General features: G+C 36.8%; 1 protein-coding gene across 9 annotated transcripts in view; it reads left to right on the top strand.

The window, feature by feature from the left end:
* Positions 1-12,780, top strand: part of LOC117231917 (serine/threonine-protein phosphatase 2B catalytic subunit 3-like) — a 151,301-nt gene that overhangs the window by 82,990 nt on the left and 55,531 nt on the right. For all 9 annotated transcript variants that reach the window (XM_033490873.1, XM_033490872.1, XM_033490881.1 and 6 more), the window contains exons 4-5: positions 757-868; positions 8,074-8,219. In XM_033490873.1, coding sequence (XP_033346764.1) covers positions 757-868; positions 8,074-8,219 — 258 coding nt within the window. The remainder of the gene's footprint in view (positions 1-756; positions 869-8,073; positions 8,220-12,780) is intronic.

The raw sequence follows: 12,780 nt of genomic DNA, 5'->3' as shown, positions 1-12,780 counted from the left end.
ATTCGTTCGTTCCAACACGGTAAATGTAATTCATGGCGCGTTATAAATTATAGAGCCAGGGCGCGAAACCGAGAGAAATAGAGACTAGAGACGAAAAGACGGGCGGATAAATAACGCGTTTTCAGCTCCGCGCTGGAATCGCTCAGCCGGGCCAGGCCTCTATAAAAAGCAAATTTCCCGGGAAAATAAAGCGGGTCGCCATCGATGTTCTCGCGTTGTTCGCTCGCGCCAACGCAACGCTACAAAGATCCTGGGAGAAAAAATACGCGCGATTTTCAGTCCGATAATTTTGAATCTTTTATTTTCCGCCCCAGGTTCCCCATTTAATCTATCGCGATTCGTGAATTTATAGAATTTATAGAAGCGTTCGTGCACTAAATCTGTTATTCGCGATATAAATAACATAAATATTAACGATATTTATAAATATTGCTATGGCCGGTGGAACCGCGTCAACTAAAATTCGTAAACTTCCGTAGGAAATTGATAAATTTGTAAGCGTGCGTTTTTTTTTTTTGGCGATTCGAATAACTTATTTTTAAAAACTTGTTTCTCATATACCGTTCCATTTCCACTTCTTTATAATCGTTGGTTGTTGTTCGAACGTTAAACCAAAATACTATATTTAGTTGGACAATAACTTATAGCCAAAATTCTATCGTGAATAAAAGATTATAGATTTTGATTACGAGACACGATAATATAGAAGAATGCTGGCATATTAAAATGACAATTTGTCTCTCTTCTTTGTTGCAGTGCGTATTGTACCTGTGGGCACTTAAGCTGTGCCATCCAAACACACTGTTTCTTCTCAGAGGCAACCACGAATGCCGTCATCTCACGGAATACTTCACATTTAAGCAAGAATGTAAGTAATCTCGCTTTCACGAAGAACACGTCTCGAAAATGTAAGCGTTTCCAGGAGTTCATGAATCTATGATCTTTCGATGAATTTTTCATACGTTCAACGTTTTTTAGAAGAATTCATAGTTCGATAGCTCAGTCGTTTGGAAATTCTTTGATTTCCAGAGGAGAAAATTATTTCGGTATATTTGGGATATTTGCTGAAGCAAAAATTTTTTTTTATCTTTCGTCGCCCTTTTTTCACGAGAGCGGCGAATTTCGGTAGATTTTCAATGGATCGCCTCTGATTTCCCTCGGTTTCAATTCCCCAAGTTTCGTATTTCAAATTTCTACAAAATCACACCTATACATACATATATATGTACATGGTTAGCTATCTGAATAGAATCCAGGCTTTAGAATATTTCATTCTCATCTTTCGTGTTCTTTATTTCGTCGAAACTTGCAGCATTCTTTATTATGATGCTGAACTAAACCGATTTTCTATCCACAAACAGATTTCCTCTTATTAGGTATCGTACAAAGCAGGATTTTAATATTTTCTGCCTCTCTGTTACGTTCGTTTACTTTTTGAAATTGAACGTTGGTTTCCTACCATCTTCTTAGGCTTTAAATAATATTATCATTAAAAAGAATATTTCAGTAGAAAATCCCAGTGTTTCTGCTATTTTCTTCGACTCTAAGCATCCTATATCAGTAGATCCTGATTCAGAATCTTCTTACTAGCTTTGTACTACTTTGAAATAATCTTGTTGAAATCTTAATCCTTTGACATAATAGAAATTTGGAACGAACGATTTGACAAATAAGTAGAACCTTGAACACACCTTTGAACTGTTTACAGAAAAGAAATATTAACAACTATGTTATGTATGATGACATTTGAAGCACGAAATTTAGGAACACATACGTAGAAATAACAAGAGATAGAAATACGTATTATTTCTATCAATGAATTCTAGCTTCTATTAATTTGCATGAATTTCTTTCCAAAATTCTTTTGGAACCACGTCAACCACGTAATTTAAATACTCCTGTTATCCTAATTGCCTAGAATTCACAGTTTTCTTCAAAACTGTTGAGGTTATTTGATGTGTAAACAGAGAAACTCGTGGATAAATTATAAGGTAGAAAATATATTTAAATAGAAGAGTAATTATAAGTAAGAATACAATTTGAGCTGATCCAGATCCGCACGCTAGATGTGTTACCAAATAACTGAAAACCCCGAAGCCAACGTCGCTTGTCTATTGTTTATGGTCTGTCTTCGTCGCAGTCTTTTGTCTATACGCTGTCGATGGTTTCGGTGCTTGAGAAAACTAAAAAGACCAGATGTAGAGTTTTCTTAGAAGTGGTGACCACTTCAACAGAAACAAACATTGATTACAAACGTGGATTACACTAACCATCGTATGAATCATCGTAGTAGATAGTCGGTCAAAAATTTCATTTACCATCATACTAGATCGTTGTTCAACGAATTCAATAAATCTACGTACGTTTACAACACTAAGAAGTTGTTCATGAATTTTAACCAACAAGAAGATGAAAAAGTCATGCAAAAAATATTTCTATTTCCCGTTTCACTGTCAAGCACAAACATATATATTTCCATCTCTCCCATTCACCGAAAATCCAACAAAATAATACTTTCAGCTACCCGTATCTGCTTCTCTAAGCCCGGAAATCCAGCGAGATTCCTCGGCGAAATTCCATTTCGCCACGGAACACGTCAAACTGTCGTGAGCATTCGTGATCCGACGAAATTATCGCGGATCCGGGATCTCCAGGTCCAGGGACCATTTATTCAGGTAGCTTCGACTGGAGGTTCTCGCGCGATCTTCGTGGAATTGCAGGATCCGAGAGTTTCCGCGTGCAATCAGCGATATCTCGAGGCTCTCTGCGTGGCGCAGCGGAGGCGGCCCGTGGAAAACCGTATCGATCCTTGGAAAATTGTCCGATACTGGGTCAAGCCGCGTGTATTTACGAGGCTCGTGTTAACCCGCCACTGTGTTACGTTCGCGATTTTAACCGTGTCGATTTGGAATCAGGTTAAGGTCAAAGACCGAATCATTCGATTTCTAACTCCAATGAAACTGGATGATCGTGCACTGGATGAAACTGAATCCTTTGGATTTATGCGGCTCCATCGCGATCAGGATTTTATAATCTTGTAATGGATTGTGAGTTCATTTTCAAACAGAGATGTGCATAGCGCGATATGAAATGAGGAATAAAATGTGGAACGATGGGAAGATAGGAATGAAATATAGGAATATTTCATGGAAGAACGGGTTGTTGATCATTCGTTTCTTAGTTACGGCACAGAGAGAACGTATTTTACGTTAAAAATATCTCCAAAGAACTTGAAATAATATTCTTGAAAATTCCTATGAATTTCCTGTCGCGCTACAAAATTTAGCCATCCTTTCCACACAAATCAAGCAAATTGTAATCTAGAAATTGCCCAAACAATTGCGAATCTTTAATTTCAATAATTCTTTTCTAATTTCGTTCCATCAACTTTAATAATTTCGAAAGAAAATTCCAACGTCCCGTTTCTCATTTAACAAATTCTCAATCCGAATGATTTCTCGATTTAAATCATTTCAAAAGAAATGTTACATATTTCGTCGATTATTATCAAAGAAAGGCGGGGTCGAAATCAACGATATTCCAATTCTCGTTTCTTCGATTCGCTCGAATCCATTGCGGAAGCACGCCGTTTCCATGTTCGCTGCACGTTGAACGAACAAAGTGGTGAAACACACGGCCAGAACGAGGGTTGTTCGGCGATGATGCCGCGACGAAACTCGCAATCGTTTCGTTCTTGACTTATTTATTCGGGTCAAAAGCTCGCAAATGAGCTTTCTGGAGTGTCCCAGCGCAATGTCTGACTGGTATCAAAAGAAAGTCAAGGAGACGGAACTCGATCTGCTCGTTAATACAACGAGAGAAGCGTGAGCGAGAAAGGAGGCCGAGCTGAGCAGGAGGAGCGTGTAGAAGCGTGTTGGCAAGGATGATATTACGAACCATGTGCAATTAACAAGAACCAGACAACCAACCAACGTAATAATCAAGATTCGCAGTTCTCTACATTCGACACGTTTATCGCCGGTCTATTTTGGCTGTTCGTGAACCGTTGATTTCATTCTACGTTCTAGTCTTAGGGGATTCTAATTAAACGAGAATCTTTGAAATGTCTCTCTGGCTTCTCTTTCAAAAGATATAATTAAACAGAAACGATAGCAAGTACAACGATTTCAGGAAAGTAAGAATTTTATTTGCTTGAAACGATACAACGAACTTCGAATTCTCTTTTTCCCCTTAGATTTCCCTGCTGTTCCCTGTTGTATACTGTCGACAACGAAATATCAATTTTGATAATTCTGTCGAGACTAGAACTTTCTGTGATTCTTTTCTTTGTCGTTGTTAGAAACAGGTCGCAATTTCTGACAAGATTAATCTACACTTTCATCCTATCGCTTTAATCGTATTATACTTAACACTTTGACGGGCGTAAATTTTACTGCCAACTGGCACTTTACTGGCTCAATTTATTATTGCATAATTATGATACATTTTTTGAAAAAGTCACGTTACATTCATCTTCACTAATCAAATCTTTATCATATTATCTTAAGTATTTTCGTGCACTTATGCATTATATATGAATTGATTTATTTATTTCCTGACTTATTTATCTGTTTGTTTCCCATATAGTTACAGAAATTTGAATAATAAATTGTTTTCTCGCCAGTCTCTATCAGTGGATCGTTAGGCTCACAAATTGCTGGTCTTTTCAGTGTATTTTTAAATCGTTTCACTCTGATGGAACACGATCGAATCTAGGAATCATTCGTCATCGGCGCGCCGAATAAATTGCAAAAAAGAGCATAAACATGACGACAGCGGACGACAGGTGGCAGAGCAAAATCACGTTTACGCAGTAGCGACCGTCGAAGTGTTAAACAGAGGTTTGTTGTTCTAGTATGTTAGTCCATGAAAGGTAAAAAGAACGTGAAGCGACTCTCATTGTTATCAGAAGCCTAAGATATTTATTTTTATAGCGATAAAACGAAAAATAAACTAAAAAGACTAGTTTGATAAAATAATACGTAAATGTAACTTATAAAGTAACAACACATACAATGATACAAAGTAGATAAAAAAGTGAATAAAAATAAACAACGTGATGTATTATCATTAATCAAAATTAACCTAATCTCCAGCATTCGAGATGACATCGTCAATTATCCTGTTAGCTGCGGAGTTTAGTTTCAAAAAGCTTTTAAGGGGTCGTAGTTAGAATCTATCGACGACGAGTATACACGTCGAACGCAGGCCGAATGCTCCTATTATAAATTTTACGAAAGAAGCAAAACAAATCGAGGAAGGATTATATTTATATTCGATAAAACATTAATAATTCATCGTTGAAAAGGCTATTGTTATTAAAAACTGAAAAATTGCCAAAGGATAATATAGTCAACAAGTACACAAAACAATTTGGGGGATAACCGATATACGCAGCATAGCACAAAAATGGGGATTCATTGGGGAAAATAAACAACTCAATTTATAAAAAGCCATATACGGACCATAACTGATATACCAAAGAGAATAATCAAATAATCAAACTTTTTTTTTCATAAAATACATAATAGGTTTTCGCAAAAAAAGCAAACATGCCACTAAATGTTATTTGTATTAATTTTTACTAGAATTTTGAGTTTTTATAGTAAATGATAATCTTTTATTTCACACGACGAGTATACAAGAGAACAAGAAGGACTTGCTGTCAATAAAACGTAATTTTCAGTTTTTATAGTCAATGGTAATCTTTTATTTCACACGACGAGTATACACGTCAAACGTATCGAAACGAAGCTCTGGATTAACGTGTATACACGTCGAACCCAGTTAACTGGTCAGACATCATCGAACAAGGGTGTAATAAATTCATATATCAACTTGAATTATGTCGACTATGTCGACTGTTGAATTATGTCAACAGTAGATTCGTCGAGTAGACGGACAAAGTGTGGAAACGTTGTTGTTAGCCTGAAAGAGACCGTCGAGTTCAGCCTCCGATCCAACTTCCTGTCTTGACGAACAAGAAGAATTTCCTGTCAATAAAACGACCTCCCTTGCAATCCTTTGGACAACCTGTCTGAGGATTTGTCGACGTTGAAGCTGGACAGATCGTTTCTCGTGGCTGATACTTGGGATCTCAACCGAACAGATCTCGAATTTGCTCTAGGATCGAATCTTTCAGCGAGGAAAATCGTTTCGATCGTTGTTACAGACGTTAAACGAAGGGAGAACGTTAGAAAAGTGGAGTTTAGAAGACAGAATCGAGCCGGAAGTCGGTTAGTGGATTTAGAGAGTTGAAGAGTTCCGAGGGACACTTGGAAGTTTGTAACGGATGGTTCTTTTAATGGAGGTCTTAGGTTCGATTGTTTTAGATGTTTAGAAAGCTTGTTTTAAAAAGTAAATAGAGAGGAAGATAAAGAAAGTTGTTGATCGAGGCAGAATGGGGCGGCTGCCTGATGTTGGATGTTTTATTGGTACAAGGATTTCCAGTGATATGAGGTTTGAAAGCTTTTTCATTAATTTTTCACAACTCTGAATGTACGATAGCATACGGAAGTATTCGAACTTTTAAATATTTCAAAACATTTAAAAATCTCGATAATAGTAATTTACTTAATTTTTATCTGGTTTTACCTGTTGTTAAATTTTTGTTTGCTCACTTTTCAAACGGACAGATCAAACTGACAAATTAAGAAGATATAATTTTCAATTTCTAATTCCCCTCTTCAACAATACTTTATATTTCATTATTTATTATTTTATACTTATTTTTAGCTATTTATTAATCTCCAATTTGTTTCTTCAAAAATAAGAAATAAAAATAAGAAATAAATAAACATAAAGGAGGATTGAAATATTAAGAGAAAAACTCAGAAAACCCAGTTAATTCAAGAAGCCAAACATGACAAAAAGAGATCCCAACTCTTTCTATTCTATGAAACGTTAAGTTTTCCCTTTTGGCTTCACTTTTCACTCGAGGCAACGAAAATTCCTCTATAGAGGGATTTATTATTCTCGGTGGACATACGGTGGCTGGGTACAAGAAACGATCCTTGAATTCGTCCTCCCTTTTACGATGTCCTCACGCACGTGCACACGGAAATCTGCACGGAGGTTCCATGGCCCGTCTACCGTGCAGCCCTTCTTTATTGCTCTCCAGAGACTTTTCTTCCCTTTTCTTTTTTTATCTGCTCTCCCCGACCTTTTCTTCCGCCTCCTGGAAAAGAGGATACCCGTCCCATGCTCCTTTGTAGCTGGCAAGCGACAAAAGTTGACGTGTGGCCATTAAAAAAGTATCTGGCTGCAGTGAAAAATCTGGGCCTAGACTTTTCACACCACCTTCGAAATAATCGACGCGTGAAGAACATTTTCTTTGAGAAAGAGGGTGACTTTGGCTCGTTTGTGTGGAGGGAGGAAAAAAGGTTCTTGGTATTCGAAATGGTGCGAGGGTGAGGTTTCAAAGTGGAACTGACGGAGCAAAATAATTTATTCATAATTTTTCATAGATATTTTATAGACCCTCGGGGTTTGAAAAGGACGTGTAATTTTTTTAATAGCGAACATGGCTAGCATTAAAACTAAAAAGAACATCCCCAATCCCAAACAAACGTTCGATTTACCTTTCTTTTATCTCGTAGTCTTTCTAAAAAGCAAATTACACGTTCCTCCATTAAAACATAAAATTCCATCAAACCTCTAAAAGCGAGAAATACATTAAACGAATAAATTGCCCAACTTTGATCCATTAATACCAGATGAATTAACTTTCTGTCTGAATAATTCAACACAAACGATGTGAAACGCGTAGACACCTCAAAGATTCCTTGCTCTATAGACAATAATATTCCGAATCGTGACAGCCAGTCAATTCCGAAGAGCAACTTTTTCCTCTCGCGTCTACCTTTTTTCCCCCCCTCTCCGTTTCTTTCTATTCACTCTCATCCTATTCACGTTACTTGTCGACATACAAAGAGCATCCAGAGCTACGTATAAAAAGGCTGAGAACGAAACAATCGAGCGTATCGAATAGCGTTTTAGCGACACGTGAATCGCCAACTACCGAGGCTGATCGTTCCTCGTTCTGACGACCATGTCCTCTTTTCTGCTTTTCAGGTAAAATAAAATACTCGGAGAGGGTGTACGACGCTTGCATGGATGCGTTTGACTGTCTACCGCTAGCGGCCCTCATGAACCAACAGTTCCTCTGCGTGCACGGTGGACTCTCGCCGGAAATTCACAATCTAGAAGACATACGCAAAGTGAGTAGAACGTTCATTGAAATATTCCTATTGATGAAACGACGTACAGAGTCTCTTTCATTCGCATATTGCGTATTAAGAGCGAACGAAGCGTTGATTTCTTGATAGAAATAATAACGTAGAGATGTAACGTAATTAGATTCATCGACGCGAAGATTTGACGCGTTGGATTCGACGAGGTTTCTAGAATTATTTGGATTATTTGAAAGGATTTGTTGACATTGTGCATTCTTTATTCCCGTTTTATTTTTTATTTTTATTATCCTACTGTTGCGTTGCAGAATCTTCCTTTTCACAAACAAACAGAATTCCGATTGTAGATGAGTGAATTTTCATTCCGGTTTTCATTACATTCTCGTTTCATTAAATAAGAATTTTGGTAATTTGTATCGATTTCTCGAATTATCGATAAGATATGCGGAGTAGAAAAACGGTCTTGAAAGAGATTTGTATAATGTCGAATCCGGGCTAGCTCTCTTGTAATTTTCGTTACTACTTAAATTGTCAGGAAAAATTAAATTTAGGAAAAATCGAAAGCAAGGAGCTGATTACAAATTAACAAAACACTTTCTATATTATTACATTAAGCTATTGGTTGCAATATTTTATTATTATTATTACTATAAAATATTCTTTTTAAGAGTCTCCTTCCTCCAGCATTAAAGTCTTCTACGTTCGTTTTTAAATTTTTGAGGTTTATCGTTGAGGAGTTAAATTCGTAAATGATTCAAAATACATTCGAAGCTTCTCTAAGTCTCCTATTTTTTTAACGGTTGTCGACGGATTCGTTGGTCGGTTTCCTAGCCGCGAAATTTTTCACTGTCGAGAGCAGGATTCAATCGATGGGCGAATTTTCGTAAACGACCAAGTCGCCTGTCAAGCGAACGACACGAGTGTTATTGGAGCCTGGCCTGTGTAGAGTATCGGAGTACCGGAAACAGAGCAGGCAACCGATGTGCTGCCACCTGCTCTATCGATCGTTCACCTAAGCAGTGTCCACCTTGACGCAGCGAGTACGCACCAATGCTACACGTTCACGCGTCTCTTGCTTGCCAATTTGTCAGAGGAAATACTCTTCTCTTCTTTTCCTCTAACTTGCTATTATCTATGTAACCTACAGAACATTTTTCAACTGTTGAATAATCTTCTACTGTTTGTTGGCGCAATTCAAACGTCTTTATCGGATACCTGATGTTGCAGCTTTTGTATGAAGTCTAAAATTATGGAAATTCTAGATTTAGTTGTTTGAAATTCAAAATTGCAAAAACTTTGGGGTTCCGATTCGTTGGGTTTGTAGAGACTCGAAAGCTTTGGAAGAGATCGAAGATTTTTACGAGAAATCTAGAGCTACAGGAATCGTAGGTGACACGTTTAGGACTATGAAAAATCCGAATTATTTTGTTAGAAATCCAAGATTGTAAGAATTCTAGCGCTTCAGTTTGATAGCCTTCTAGAAACTCAATAGTGTGAAAAGAAATCTACGATTTTTATGAGAAATATACACGTATGGAAATTGTAGCTTTTTAAATATAACATTTAGGATTATGAAGATTTTGGATTAACTTTTAATAGAAATCCAAGATTGCAGAAATTTTACTGCTTCGTCTTGTTAGGCTCGTAAATATGCAAAGGTTTTCAGCGAGATCTAAGATCGACGCACGATATTCATAAAAGTTTGCTATGATACAAGCGATCAAAGTATTATATTTTCATGAGTCATAGTACGTCCATCTACCGATCAAACGTTCAAATCGATAGCTGACACTCCTAGTTATTAAAAAGATGATTAATTTAATACGTATCTCTGGACCAGCAGTGGATCTCGATCGCTTATATAAATCGCGAAACTAATTAATACCGACAACGCGATATTTTACGAGTCCGCTGCAAATGAATATTAATGCCGGATCTAACCGTAACATATTAATATTCTATTAACGTCGATGCTTCCTGACGCGTTTAATCGTTACAGGATATTACGCACTCGAGTGTAGAAAACAGAATAATTTGCTTTGGAATTTGCCCAGCAACGATTAATGCAATTTTATGTTTCTGCATATTATTGTGTAGAATTCCTCTGTACATTACGCAAAGTAACGTTCCCGTGAACGTTTACGCGAACGTTTACGCGAACATTATACAGCGAACATAACGGCCGAGAATTTGCCTGACGAGCGACGTCGATATTTTCTATGAATAAAAATAAAATGAAGATGGAAATATAAACGTATATATAAACTGTTAAAAATTCCACGTTAAAATACCATGACGCGAATGAATGTGAAATACGAATACCACGTTTATAGGATTGCTTTTAATATAATGTAAAGTAAAAATTTCCTAGAGGGAAGTATAAAATATAATTTTTCATTTATTGTTAAAAGCTTACTATTTTTAATTATTATATTTTCATTGATAAAGACTGACGCGACATTTTAAAATACAATATCACGCGTTAAATACGGATCATGGACTGTCAACAGTCTAAATTTCGATGTGATTGCTATAATTTAGTCGAGAAATTTAATTAGATTTTTCGAAAAATAGAGCATCGGCAATTGTAAAACACTTGAACGAACAAAAATGTACACGGCCAAAATAAATATCTATATCACATTAATGTTTATCACGCGACGATATAATATCGATATAAATGTTTCTCAATTTACCAAATAATTTAAAAATAATTACTATTCGACCAGTAATACAACCATAACCGTATAAATGGCATGAGTGTGCGCGTATGTGAAATTATCAGGTACACTGATAGACTATTATACTTGTCTGTAACAATGGCAAAGATACAAACGTTCTGGAGCTGAAGTTAATATAATACAAAATAACAATTTACTACGTCCGAGAATAAATTGTCCATCAACGTCAATCTTCTTGCATTGACAAAATCCGTCATTTTAAAATACACCGTTAACTTTTCAATAAAGCTTTATGCTTATGGCCATGTTCGTATAGAATTTTCACCTTGTTTTCGCTCGTGAAACGTATCAACGAAACGCTCTTATTCTGCTTCGTAATGTAGAAAATTGTCGAAAAATGATATTCAAACATTCGATAGAAAAATAAGAATAAAACGTCGCGTTGACGACGTGTTTCAAAGTTTTCGAAAAAATCGTACAAGCGTCGCGGTATCCTGTTTCCTCGTTACACGAAAGGTTCCGGGGATTTTTATTTCCGCGACACTCGTAAAGATACACTCGTCCCGGAATGAGATTCCTCGGGAAACGGCGGCGAAATCCTGTTTGTACTTCCGCGACGCGACTTTTCCCGACGCTCGGTTCAGCTCGGTGGAAAGACCTATGCGAGTTGTTCTACCGATTGGATCTCAGTAAATCCAGCATCGAGTTTTCATCTTCTCCTTATCCAATAGCAGCTGATATAGCGTTTGAAATTTTCGAGCGGCAATCGATACTTATTCAATAGGAAGTTTTAATAGGAATCGAAGACACGTGAAAATCGTTGCAGCTCGCTCGTTGTTCGGTTGTGTCCTTTTTGGAAAAATAAGATTTCTCGAATCGGAAGGTAGTTTTGATCGCGGAAATAACAAAAGAAACGAGATTCTCTCTTAATAATGGAAAAAATAACGTGACAACATAATATTACGTATTGTAATATGTGAAATTTCGAATAGAAATACATTGAAAGTAGGTTGTAATTTTTTAAACGGCACATGTAATCTAAAAGTTACTTTCACAAGGATTAAACTTCTCGAACTTCTTGATTTTCTTATTATTCGATTACGTATAGTACAAAGAAAAGAATACGAATATGACAAGCGTAAAATTCATAAAAATTGTTAGAAATATTTTATTCCTTATCGAAATGCAAATAGTATTTTCTCAGTATGGCAGTAATTTTAATCTTGCAAGTTTAAGATTCGTGAAGATAAATGAGAGAAAGTTGTTTGTCGTTCGATTCTAGTTGGTACAGTTTTCGTGAAAGACGGAGGAATGTTGGGTGATGTCGATTTACGTGGATTTATGTGGCGGAATGTTGATAGAGTTCAATGACACGAGAGGATTTCGTGGTACGCGAATACCTAGTTGCTCGCTATTCAATCGCTGTTCTATTCACCGCACCGATCCATTCGCTGCAACATGCTTAAGACCAGCTAACTTAATCGGAGTGGCTCTTGGTAACCGCGGAAAATTGTTCTGTCTGCTTGTTGTCGCGTGAACTGTGTCAAACATATCGAAGGCGATGCACAGAATTTCGCTAACTCGAGAACACAAATGTTGTTCGATATTCGTTTGACAGGGAAACGTTTATACAACGTACGTCTCCCTTCTGAGTGAAGTTCCAACGAAACAAACTATAGATAATTACAGATAATTTGCATATTGGAGGAACGACCTTGAGTACCATCTAATTTCATCTAACTTGTATCTCGTCATGAATATTCCATACGTTAACCCGATCAAATTATAGATCCTCGAAGGAACTACCTGAGAACATTTCAACCACCAAAGGAAGCGAATCTTCCAGTTGAAAGATCAATTGTGGAACAAGAAATAGGATTTTGTCATATTGATACCATCGTCTGTTC

The sequence above is a fragment of the Bombus vosnesenskii genome, unplaced genomic scaffold (assembly GCF_011952255.1).
Source record: "Bombus vosnesenskii isolate JDL3184/JDL3185 unplaced genomic scaffold, Bvos_JDL3184-5_v1.1 scf7180000013276, whole genome shotgun sequence".
NCBI classification, from domain to species: Eukaryota; Metazoa; Arthropoda; class Insecta; order Hymenoptera; family Apidae; genus Bombus; species Bombus vosnesenskii.
Note: the sequence above shows the minus strand (reverse complement) of the source record. Positions and strands in the feature narration are given on the sequence as shown.